Source organism: Coturnix japonica, chromosome 8 (genome assembly GCF_001577835.2).
Source record: "Coturnix japonica isolate 7356 chromosome 8, Coturnix japonica 2.1, whole genome shotgun sequence".
NCBI classification, from domain to species: domain Eukaryota; kingdom Metazoa; phylum Chordata; class Aves; order Galliformes; family Phasianidae; genus Coturnix; species Coturnix japonica.
In genome coordinates, this window is record NC_029523.1 from 19,476,510 (window position 1) to 19,488,661 (window position 12,152).

Here is a 12,152-nt window from a genome sequence, read left to right on the forward strand (position 1 = left end):
CAATCGGAGCGCACCCCGGGGAACCAACCGCCAGCGCGGTTTAAAAACGGCCCCTATTCTAACAAACGGTCCGAAGGGGCGGAGTGCGCGCATGCGCAGTCCGGCGAGACGGCGTTGCTATGACAACATGGGGCGCCGCCATCATTGGGTTGGGCCTAAAGGGCCGGAGCCGGGGACCCGGAAGCAGTTTCCGGCTGTGTGGCCAGCTCGGCGGTTGGCGGTGTGTCCCCTTCAGCCCCATCACCGGTCCCGGCCTCGGTGCACACCGCTGTCCTGCTGCTGCTCCGCCGCCGCCTCCTGCTCCTCATGAAGCCCGTCGTTGTGTTCGTCCTCGGCGGGCCCGGGGCGGGTAAAGGGACTCAATGCGCTCGTATCGTGGAGGTGAGGACGGCGGAGCGGGCGCTGCTCTGGTTGGGGGGGGGCTGCGAGACTACATATCCCAGCATGCTCCGTGGCAGGGGGTATAGGGGGGTTCTGCAGGCGCTGCCGCGGGGCATGCTGGGGGTTGTAGGCAGCTCTGGTGGGGGGTGGGAGTGGGGGGCTGCGGGACTACATATCCCAGCATGCCCCACGGCAAGGCTATAGGGGGGGTTCTGCAAGCACTGCTGCGGGGCATGCTGGGGGTTGTAGGATACGTGGTGTCCGGCCCCAGCCGCCCCTATAAGCGAGGGGACGGTGTCTGCCTGCGCTGCGTGGGGCTGAGCCGACAGGCCGCGGCAATGGGGGGATATGGGGGGCAATGGGGGCAGTTCTTGTGCTGCTGCCAGCGCTGCACCTTGTGAACGGAGGCTGCTTAGTGCCGTGGTAGAGGTCACAGCGTGTTCTGTAGGGTTACTGCTGTATTTTACCTATATATGTCACCTACTTGTGTCGTATACTAAAGACAGGAAGGTGTATATTGTGTTGGGGCACTGTCCTGTTAAAAAACAAACCTAGCAGTTATTGTATAGTGATCCACCTTAACAGTGGGTAATTATAGCAGTATTTAATGCCTGAATGCTTCCAAACGCATCTATATACCCATGCTGAAAGGAATGATATACTACAGCAGTGCCTGTGTTTCTGAGTCTAATAATGGAAGGAAGAAATCAAAGCACAAAGCCTGGCACAGCCACGTGTGTCCTAGATCTTATGCTGCATGTTCCCTGTGCTGTTGTATCCCTGTCCTCTGTATGGAGTAACTCAGTTATGTGAATCTGATCCACGCTGCAAAATGCCTTGATGCGGAGTTCTGAAGGGCTTTAACCTCAGATTATAGGCTGTTATTCAAACCGGCTTATTCCTTTCCATTAAGTGGGTGGGATGAAAGGTTCGTAGCGTTTCTAAAGCCTTTTTGGTAAGGTCACAATCTGTCTCTGGTACATAGCAAACAAATGAGCTTAAACTGTAGGGAATTGTTGTAGGTTGTCATTAAAGGCTTTTGCCAAACCATGAGTGGAGCCTCAGGGCTGAAATGCCTCGTGTGGCTGTTACCATGTGTTTAGAAGCATAAATGCCTTTGGCTTTATAGGTTAATATAATTTGGTAAAGACTGTGTTCATAGGAAGGATTCTAATGAGTCATTTCTATTCAAACAGGAGCTAAAAACGGAAACAGAAAACTCACTTTGTACTGTGTTTATTTCCTTTTTGAGGCTAGCAAGAGAAATCCAAAAGCTAATAAATGCAGACTTGCTCTAAACCTGCACGTCCCATTCACTGCATGAGAAGAAACTCCTGCCATCCTGTGCAGGAGTTGCTGGCTTTGCTTTTTGGGAGTCTGAGGAGGGTCTGAAGAGGAATCTGGTGGAAAATCTTAATAAGAACACGAGTACAGACACGTGGGTGAAACGCAATTGAGGTGCTGTTGAGCAACAGATTTTCTAAGCACACGCCTTTGGCCTGGTCCTCACAAGCCCCTTGAGAGCCCTGATGCAGGCAGTCAAACAGCTTTGGTGCAATCAATGCTGCTTTCAGGTTGTAAGCGTAGTTTTGTTGGGATTTTAGACCCCATTGGCAACTTGCCACAGAGAAAAGGAGCAGTGGCTGAGTCATAATAAACCTCATTCATCCTTGTTGTATACATAAACTGATTAATATTAGTTTACGTTAAGAATGAATCCGATCCCGTGCCTTGCTTTAAATCTGAAGGTTGTTCTCAACAAAAAGTCAGTATGTGCTATAAATACTTCTCAGTTGCTGTATGTTCTGCAGATCTGGGACGGAGCACATCACATGCAGGAGGCTCACTTTGCTGAGGTGAGCTTTTATGAGCTTCAAGTGGTCTTATTAATAACAACAGTAACACTGGACTAGAAGTCATATTGGAATCAAAACCGATAAGGTTGGAAAAGACCATTAAGATCACCTAGTCCAACCATCATCCCATCACCATCATGCCCACTAAACCATGTGTAGGAACAGTCTCTCAATAAAGTGTCATAATTGTTTTGCTGACTGTTTTAAGTTGTCTGAAAAAGGAAATGGCATCAGTTATGGTGCAGATTTCACCCACAAACCTAGACCTCAGCTTGCAGAGCCCCTCCTAGGGGTATATTCCACTGCCCAGGGAGGTTGTGGATGCCCCGTCCTTGGAGGTGTTCAAGACCAGGTTGGACGGGGCCCTGGGCAACCTGATCTAGTAAAAGTGTATGTTTGGTGGCCCTGCCAGGCAGGGGGGTTGGAACTACATGATCCTTGAGGTCCCTTCCAACCCGGGTCATTCTGTGATTCTATGATTCCTGTCATATTTGGCCCAAAGTGGAGAAACGATGTGAGGGAAGGATTTGCAGTGACAGGTGGGAGTGGGCATTGACACAGTGGAGCAACAGGTGATGTGGTTTTATTATCTTTGCAGTTAAGGTTTAAAGACACAGCTGAACCAGCCTGCAACCTCCCACAGTAAGGAAGCTTTTGACACCTGATACTGGTGTGTAGCTTGTTGGGTGAGGCACGGTATCTGAGGAGGTATTTCAGATGGTATCTGAATGAATGTGCTTGAGATAAACACCATGAAGTGCACGAAGGTCATATCTTTAGTGGTGGTGAGATTATTGCGCGTGTGCAGGACAAAATGAATGTATTTTATTGCTGACTTCTGAACTTTGTCTCACGAGAACATTTATGATACAGTCAAGGAAAAAAATACCATATTCCTCAAATCTGCACAAAAGGAAAATGCTTTTGTTGAGTTATAATTTAAGTCTTTACAAACTTGTTTCAGGAACACTCCTCTGGAAGCAGCAGTAGATTCAGCCTTTGCTGTCATGTGTTAATTGTCTTCTGGAAGTCTGTTGAGAACCAGCATTAGCTTTCTTTAATTTTGCTGACAATAGCAGGACACGGGGAAATGGTTTTAAGTTAAAAGAGGGAAGATTTAGGTTGGATGTTAGGGGGAAGTTCTTCACTAGGAGAGTGGTTAGGCCCTGGAACAGGCTGCCCAGGGAGGTTGTGGATGCCCCGTCCTTGGAGGTGTTCAAGGCCAGGTTGGACGGGGCCCTGGGCAACCTGATCTAGTAAAGGTGTATGTTTGGTGGCCCTGCCAGGCAGGGGGGTTGGAACTACATGATCCACGAGGTCCCTTCCAACCCGGGTCATTCTGTGATTCTGTGAGATAAAAACACTGTATAAGTTTATTTGCTTTAAACTCAATTTCACATATCTCTTCCAAGAGTGCCGAGTAGCCCAGTTAGCTGTGAACTTCTCATCATTGTTTGCTGGAATGTGACTTCTTATTCCTGAACTTTGGAGCTGTTTTGATTGTTGAAATCTGTTTTTTCTCCTCTAAAGACTTTATTCTCTATATGATTCCATTTCACAGAAAGCAGGCTTCCTCTCTGGGCATTGAATTTGGAGCTTTCTCAACCATCTCATTGAGCTCCACATTCCTGCAGCACTGGGGTGTTCTGTTTGCCCCCTCTTTCCGGAGGCGCTGTCAGTGGGATCTCCTTTGTGTGTTTTGTTTTGTTAATGTGCTGTGGGTTTGTGTTTTTTTGTGGTGTTCTATTTTGCCTCGTGCTTTTGTTTTTCCCCAGAGGCAGGAGCATATCTCTAAGTAGGAAAATAGCTTTTGGCTGGAAGAAGCGGGCAGGAGGAGGGCTGCTATGATATGATTTATGCCCTTAAGTTCTCTTTCCACGTGTTGATGGCACAGACAAAACATTTCAGATTAACAAAAAAAGTATGAGGACTTCATGCTTTCCAAGGTTCTATTTTGATTTTAACTAGTTCTCCAAGAGCACACCTGAGGAAATAAAGCAAACTGTGGTGGTTTAGTAAGATTGCTTAAGGTATGACAAGCCGGAACTGGGGCAATAAAAGTGTTGTATTCTGTTTGTTTAGCCCTTTGACTTTCGTTTTTCAGATTAACAATGATAAGCCGAGATAGGATTCAAGGTCATTGTGGTAATTTGTTTTGCTCTTTTCTTTTCCTTAGCTTCTGCTCACTCAGGGAGGTTTCAAACTCTCTGGATGCTGCTGTGTTGGGAGGAAACTCCTGTGCCCTGAACACACTGGCAATAGGAGGAGTCCCAGCAGCAGCTGATCCATGCTGCAAATCCTGTCCTACTGCATTGAGAAAGTTGCTAGAGTGAACTCTGCCCTGTTCAGGAGTGGCATAGATATGACTCATCTGTTCTCATCGGTAGTTGATATTAATCTATTTATTGTATTTACAGTAAGTGAAACTTGCTCTGGCTGTGGAGCAGAAGTTGCAAATCCTGGCTGACAGTCCAAGTTTGCCCTGCTGAGCGGGAATGGCCTTTTCCAGGTCTTTGTATAAAGAACAAGCAAGCTGTGGTTTCCTCTGTTTTATAGAGCGCTGCTAAATGCTGTTCTAAAGGAAAACCTCTCAGCTGGGATTGTTGGAGCCTTGGACTTGCCTTTCTACTCCACTGTGACCTTTGAAAGCAAAGGAAGAAGGTGTCTGCCCTGGTGCTGAAGACAGATGAGATTTTGACTTTTGTTGACAACTAATTTTTGTAAGGGACTGGATTATGGTTCCCTAAATATAAAAACACTTCTGAAAACAATGAAAATAGCTTGTTTAGTAGCTGCATACTGATTCAGTGTTTTGTCACGGAACAACATGCCTGCCAGCTAGCATAGGGGAAAACTTACCAATGAAATATATCTTGGAATATCTTCTTTCTATGCAGACTTGTAAGACGTGAGTGCCTTGCCCCAGCTGTTGTGCAGGAACATTGCAATCTCTTCTGCAAGCTCTTGGGGAGGCTGAGATTTGGTCTAGCTCAGGACTCTTGCTGAGGGTTTGTCTTGCCCGAGATGAAAGAAGACGTTGTGTCCTGGACACGAGGCTTGATTCAGACTGGAGAGAGCAGCGTGAGCACTGCATCTCTGAAGCCTGCTATGTGTGGAGCAGCAGTCCAGCCTCTGTCTGTGCTGTTGGTGTTGTTGAAGCTGACATGTTGTCCTTGGCTCCTGCGTTCCATGCAGTTAACAAATAGATGTTTTGCCACTGAAGGAGAAGTTTATTTTCCTTACTGCCTGGTTAATACATTCCGAAGGTTGCTCTGGAAGGCAATTTACTATTATCTAAAACAACTCCATTTATACATCAGCACTCTGCAACACTTCTTTTATTCTCCTGTTCATCCCTTAAGAAATAATCCAGCTTGTTGTTGCATGGGACAGAAAATACCAAAAATTGCCTGACTCCAGTTCCTTTTTCTGCATGAGAAGGGACATGCCAAAGCAAATCAGATGGGTTGGTAATCCTCTAAAACAGAAGGGATTATATTTTCCTCCTGTTTTCTTCTTCATGGGAACTTAACGTTAAAAATATCATCGTTCTTTAACTGTACAGAGAAGCCCATGTTAATTTAGGATTCGTCAGAGTAAGGTTTCTTGCTTAAGAGAAAAGATTTACTCTGGTTTACAGTGTCTGTAGTCCATAGTTAATATGCAGATTTGTAGTTAAATAAGCATATCCAAATGCAATACACATGAAAGCAGGAGTACAGTGAGCTTACAGGGGACGTCAGCGGAGGTTTTTCTTCACAGTTACTTAAAGCAAAATCTTGTTTCCTTTTCTTTCCAGATGTGTAGCATTTTGGAGATTTAGGTAATTATATCCCTTCTTAAATTAGGACTATGCAGAACAAACTTTCCACGCTTTTGTGGGTGAAATTGGAAAGCAACTGAAATGTTTCTAAAGCCACTTAGTGGGTTGTGTAATATTTCTGTTGTACTTAGTCCAGTCACCGAGTTTGTAAATCCCAAGTTCACAGCCTTAACGTGCGTTTAGTCACATTGATTATCCTGTTCAGGCACCGTTTATGAAATTTGCTTTGGAAGCTGCTGCAGCCAAGCTGATAACCCTGAAGTAATTTGCTGCTGCTTTTGTTTTGTGTATAAACTTTAGGACGAGTACGTATAGGTGTGCTCTGTTTGCAGCGTATAAAACAGCTTTGCTGTTTTATTGCCTGTTTAGTTTAAGTATTCATCAAGGAGATGTCTTTATGCTTGTTTTTATGCAGTATACTTGCCCAAGGAGTGTGCTTGGTTACTTCTTTGGTGGTATTAAATGAGCTGACCAAAGCTCATTTATGTTTACATTTAATGTTTCGTGCTCTGAATTTTCCATTATAACAGCACATCTGTGTTTTTTTTACAACAACACATTTGTAGCTTTGTGCTAGTTGTCTATTTATGACTGTGCATGCCTGACAGGTTCATTTATAACAACTTTCACCTGCGCTTTGCATTTAGCAAGGCTTTCAACTATTCTTTGAGGTGAAAGAAGAGGGTCGTGATGTTTGTTTTCCTGCACGCCAATCCCAAATCAAGAGACTTGGACCTGATCTCTGCTGTTTTGGTGGTTATTAGTCAATAGATCAAGTCATGATTTAGCAAGTGAAGAAGCTAAGCAGTAAAATTGTGTGGGATGGGGTGTAGCTGAGAGAGAATCTGGAGTTTGCTAAATGTCTCATTGTACAATGCAACGTTTCAAGAAACACCCTGGGGACTTTGAGATGGTCATATTTCCAATGTGACAGTGCTACCTTTGGAAACAGGACATGAATGTCTGTCTTAAGGCCCTGCTGACTGGTTTTCCCAGGAATCTCTCATTGTGCTTTCTGTGCATCCTGAAGATGGAATACATCTGTCACTAGCAAGCTGCTATTTCCTGTGTTTTTCTGTGGTAATACAAAGATAAATGTGGCTGATACTGTTGACTGATGTAAGTTTGCATGTGTACTAATTCGAGGGTATCTGTGCCTGTTTCTTTTGCACTTTTCAGAAGTACGGCTACACGCACCTTTCTGCTGGCGACCTCCTTCGAGACGAACGGAAGAGGCCAGGCTCACAATATGGGGAACTCATTGAGAACTACATTAAGGAGGGGGAAATTGTACCAGTTGAAATAACAATCAGCTTGTTGAAGAGGGTAAGGAAAGGGCTGTTTCCTTGCTTATTCACTCTTGCGGGCTAAGTGACAAAGCAGTGGCAGTATTTTGAGAGAACTGTCCATATTATCCTTCTGTTTTATCAGATCTTTTCATCGGCGTCAACTATAGACCAGGGACGGTTTGGCATCTTGTACTGCAATGTGCTGTTACACAATATTGGAGAGCACAAACTTTTAAAGCTGGGCTTAAGAAGATTCTAAGCTTAATGAAATAGTGTAGTCAGTTTGAAATGGAACTCCATTGCTGCATCGATGAAGTAATTAGAATGTGTTGAAGATGAAACAAAAAATACCTTGTAAATCTGCAATAATTCCATAATAAATGCTTTTTAATTTCATATGTGAATACTTTGGAGGTGATTAAGGAATTGATAAATAGTTGCCTGTGCAGGAGGTCTTGATTAGAATTCTTTTATCAGGCTATGGATCAAACAATGGCTGCAAATTCCCAGAAGAACAAGTTCTTGATTGATGGCTTTCCCAGAAATGAAGATAATCTTCAAGGCTGGAATAAGACTATGGATGGAAAGGCGGATGTTTCTTTTGTTCTCTTCTTTGATTGCGACAATGAGGTAATGAAGTGTGTTAGGCTGTAACTTCCTTTCTTGCTGTATTGTGAGAATCATTCAAGAAGAACAATAAAACTGTTGGGTAGTGAATCTTCCAGTATTAATAGACTGGTGTAGGAGTAGAAATAAAACGCAGTCAATGAGTTTCAGGGATTTTTGGCAGCCTGTTTTTGCAGATGAAAAACTGCAGGCTTTTGAAATAGCAAGTGGGTAATTACACTTGGTATAATCTTGTACAGATAAATTACATTGAAGAAACAACTCAAACAATTTAGTTCTCAAGGAGAGTTTATAAAACCTTTAAATATAACAAACAATTATTTGATTTATTGTCAGAAGACGCTGCTGTGTTTACTCTTAAGGATTTCAGAGTACTTGTTCAGTCTGAAATCAATTTAATAGCAATGTTTGCTTTAATTCTGCAGTGGTGACAGCATACATCTTAATGTCCATAGTTATGAGCTGTGATGTAGGTACCCGACAATCAACATTTTACTCAACAAGTCATTAGATTTTAAGGACGTTTTGACAGTGATACATCAGCCCTTTAATAATGCCATGATACGCTGTCTTTAAAATATGTCAGGGCCCTTGAGGGATAAAAACTGATATAAAAAATCACAACATCTTAGTCTTTCCTCTTTTTTTGGTCCAATTTTCTGATTAAATAGATGTTTTTTTTAACTGAATTGTGCACTGCAGAATTTGATGTTTCTTATGTTTTCACTATTTAACTCTCTGTGAGTTCTGGGTTACATACATCTGGATGGTATTTTGAGCATCAAGGCTATTTAGATTTGTTTTTCAAAGATGTGCTATTAATTCAGGATGCTATGTTTGTTCCTGCTTTTCAGATGGCACATTAAGTTCTTGGTTGTGATCGTCCTTTTGGTGCTTTTTTTTGTAGATATGTATTAATCGCTGTCTTGAAAGAGGCAAGAGCAGTGGCAGGAGTGATGATAATCGGGAGAGTCTGGAAAAGAGGTACTATATCCCAAACTTTCAGTTCTCTTTTCTTTTAATTCTATTATGTAATGCTTTTTTTCCCCCCTCTCTCTCTCCTAGAATTCATACATATCTGCAGTCGACTAGGCCTATAATAGACTTATATGAGAGAATGGGAAAAGTTAGAAGAGTGGATGCCTCTAAATCAGTTGATGAAGTAAGTATATAAGCCAAAAAATATGGAGGTGACAGTAGTAGGGTATGTATTGTGTTTTTCTTAGATGCGTGTATGGCTGGTGAAGTCACTTTGTTACTGGTGGAGATTGTGGAGCTTTCATTTTTACCCTTGAAGAGCCAATTGAGATGGGAATAACTAAGAAATCAATTTCTGCTTGAACATGAGCTAGACTGAACAGATTTTCAGTGTTTCTCTGTAACAGTTTGTTGTTCTTGGCCTTTTTTCCACATTAATGAACTTTGAAATACTTAAGTCCCCATTTCCTAGAACTGATTCAAATTTTTCTACTAAATAATCAGTAGAAATTCTAAGAAAACCATCTTTAAATGCTATCAATTATTGTGTTCTGGATTAATTTCAAGTGACTGTTTACCTAATGCTCCATAAAACTAATAACCTTCTCTTTTTTTTTAGGTCTTTGAAAAAGTTGTACAAATATTTGACAAAGAAGGCTAATTTCCAGCTTGGAAGATCATTTAAATCTGTGCTTGAATCTTGCTTGAATAGCTGCTACTGCAGTCTACACTTTGTAATTGTTTTATGTTGTGTTTTTTTGGTTTCTTTCTTTTCACATATCAAATGACAGTTTGGGAAAGCAGTTAATTAAAAATGGATCTGTTTGGTTTATTTTTTTAAGTAAGAAATCTTTTCTTGTGGCTCTACTTATGAGTTTTGTGGTTCTCCATTAGTATAAGTTCAGTTGCTCACACAGCAAAATCATAGTTAAAACATCTCTCTGAAGAGACTATTCTGTCACGGTTCTGTGCCTACCAGGGGCAGCCCTTCTTATTCCTTATTGCCATACACCTGTTCTTAATGATCACTTAAGCAGCAGCATTAAGCAGTGCCCCTGTTTGTCTTTTGGATGCTTGGACCAAATTGAGGAGACAGTTTTTTGGTTGTTTTTTTCTTTTTCCAGAGTGTTATTTTTTTGTCACCAAGTTCTCTGTTATCCCCAAACATGGATTCTGTAGGTAAAACTGCAGTTAGTATGAGAATCTGCTTCTGTAGTTCTCACGGAACTACTCAATATGCTGTTCAGCAATAGACATACAAAGTACTTAATGGAAAGTGGTGCTGTCTTATGATTCTGGGTGTAAACTGTCTTGTAAATTCTCAACTACCTGGATGACATGGCCCTGGGCTATGCCTTATCTTCATTTCCAAAATGCTGAGGGTATCAGTTTTTAAGTCAGGTCAGTATTTCCATACTCATTTATTTTGAATGATAGTTTTGTTTTTAATTAGAGCACGGCCTTCACGAGGTGCAGAACTATTAAATAGTGTACATTAAGCAAATTCTTCTAACACTTCTGTCTTTTGTAACAACTAGAAGGGATTTTCTGTATTATAATTATTGCAATACTGTGTAACTGAATGCTTTAAGGTTTATTCGCTGGGGAAATATTTTTATGGTTAAACTTGTGAATTTGTTTCCCTAAAATTGTGTAATTTTAATAACTGTATGTTTGAGAAGATTATAAATTATTGCACTTTTTGTTGGCCACATCATAACAAAAGGAAAATGTCTTGCAGAAGGAAGCTCTGTTCCCTTAAAACAGATTCGATCCTGCTTTATCACATTCTCTTGAATGAGTGCAGTTAGATGCCATTATATTTAGGAGAAGCCAATAGCTGAAACAAGCAGCATTTTAAATACTTGTACAGGTATGTAATCCTGCCTTTTGTTTAAAGTATCCCCCCATCCCATCAGACTAGTATGCACAGGTCTATGGGGGCCCAACCATGCATTCCTTGCGTGCCCTAAGCTTTCACTAAAGAAAGCAGCAGAAGAGTTGAGATGGGTGTTTTAACTAATTTTAGTGATACGATTTGTCTTGCTACATTAACTGACACTGTAGTTGGTTTGTGATACGCTAATGGTTGTTGCCAATTACAGCTTGGAAATGTTGGGGTTCAGCTTTTCTTTATTGATTGCTCTCTATTTAAAGATAGCTTTAAATTTAGCCTAGCTTCTAATGAGAACTGGATGTGTTGGTCCTCTGCTCTGTGCTGGCAGATCTGTGTGTACATGAACTCTCATTTTACTGAGGTTCCTGAGGCTGTTGGACTAAGCAAGAGATAAGTACAGAAACAAATGGTAAACTACAGTTTCTTTTCTGGTTCAGTGGTAATTCTAGCAGAGTACTGAGCACAAATACCTGTTTACTACTGCAGAATATATGGACCATGACTACTGCTGTGAGTGTGGGAGGCTAAAGCTTTTGCATTACAGATTTTTCCCTTAAATAAATAAATCATGGAATGTAAATCTTATTCTATACGTATGCTGACGGAGGATGGGATCCAGTGAGACTGTTTTAATGTAAAGGTTAAAATCAAGACTTTTTTTTTTTCCCAAGATTTCAAGCAGGATTCTTTTATCTACTTAGAGATTTAATAACCTTTCTTTCTAAGTTACTGGCTCTTGCAGATTCTGCTGAGAACAGTGTACTGCTCTTTCTCTCATGATATACTTTTGTGTATTTAAGTGCTGAAACGAGCAAAACCTTTATAGAAAAGTTGGTTTTGTTTTGTTCACTTTGTTTTTTAAGTAATGTTTCAGCAATATTGAATTAGGAGTGGATTGTAACATGTCTGTGCAAAGGCTAGATATTTTTTTGTCATTTAATTTATTTAAGATGCCACTGATTGTCACCAATTCTTTCAAGTTGGAGATAAGATTGAAATGAAGATTGAAGGTACTATGCCAATGTGTCATGCCCATTTAGCAGCAAAACTGTACAAAGAATTTGAGAAGTTACAATAAACTTTGTTCTGTGGCTTAATATAAGTGCTTGGCTTGCAGTTCTCTGTCATAAGGGGTATTTTTCATACAGTAGTGCTATGTGTGTATGTGTATATATATATATATATATATATATATATGCGCACTTCATACATCTGGCATGCATACACACACATGGATATGTCTATAGAAGTTCAGCTTTGCCCATCAAAACTAAAATGCTGCAGACCCTGTTTGGCATTGG

General features: G+C 41.4%; 1 protein-coding gene across 1 annotated transcript; it reads left to right on the forward strand.

The window, feature by feature from the left end:
- Window positions 1-163: 163 nt before the first annotated feature.
- CMPK1 (cytidine/uridine monophosphate kinase 1) lies at window positions 164-11,948 on the forward strand. The gene is made up of 6 exons (XM_015870489.2): window positions 164-381; window positions 7,240-7,386; window positions 7,827-7,979; window positions 8,884-8,960; window positions 9,042-9,138; window positions 9,574-11,948. The coding sequence occupies exons 1-6, from the start codon at window positions 307-309 to the stop codon at window positions 9,613-9,615; spliced, it is 591 nt and encodes a 196-aa protein (XP_015725975.1). The 5' UTR covers window positions 164-306; the 3' UTR covers window positions 9,616-11,948.
- Window positions 11,949-12,152: the final 204 nt, after the last annotated feature.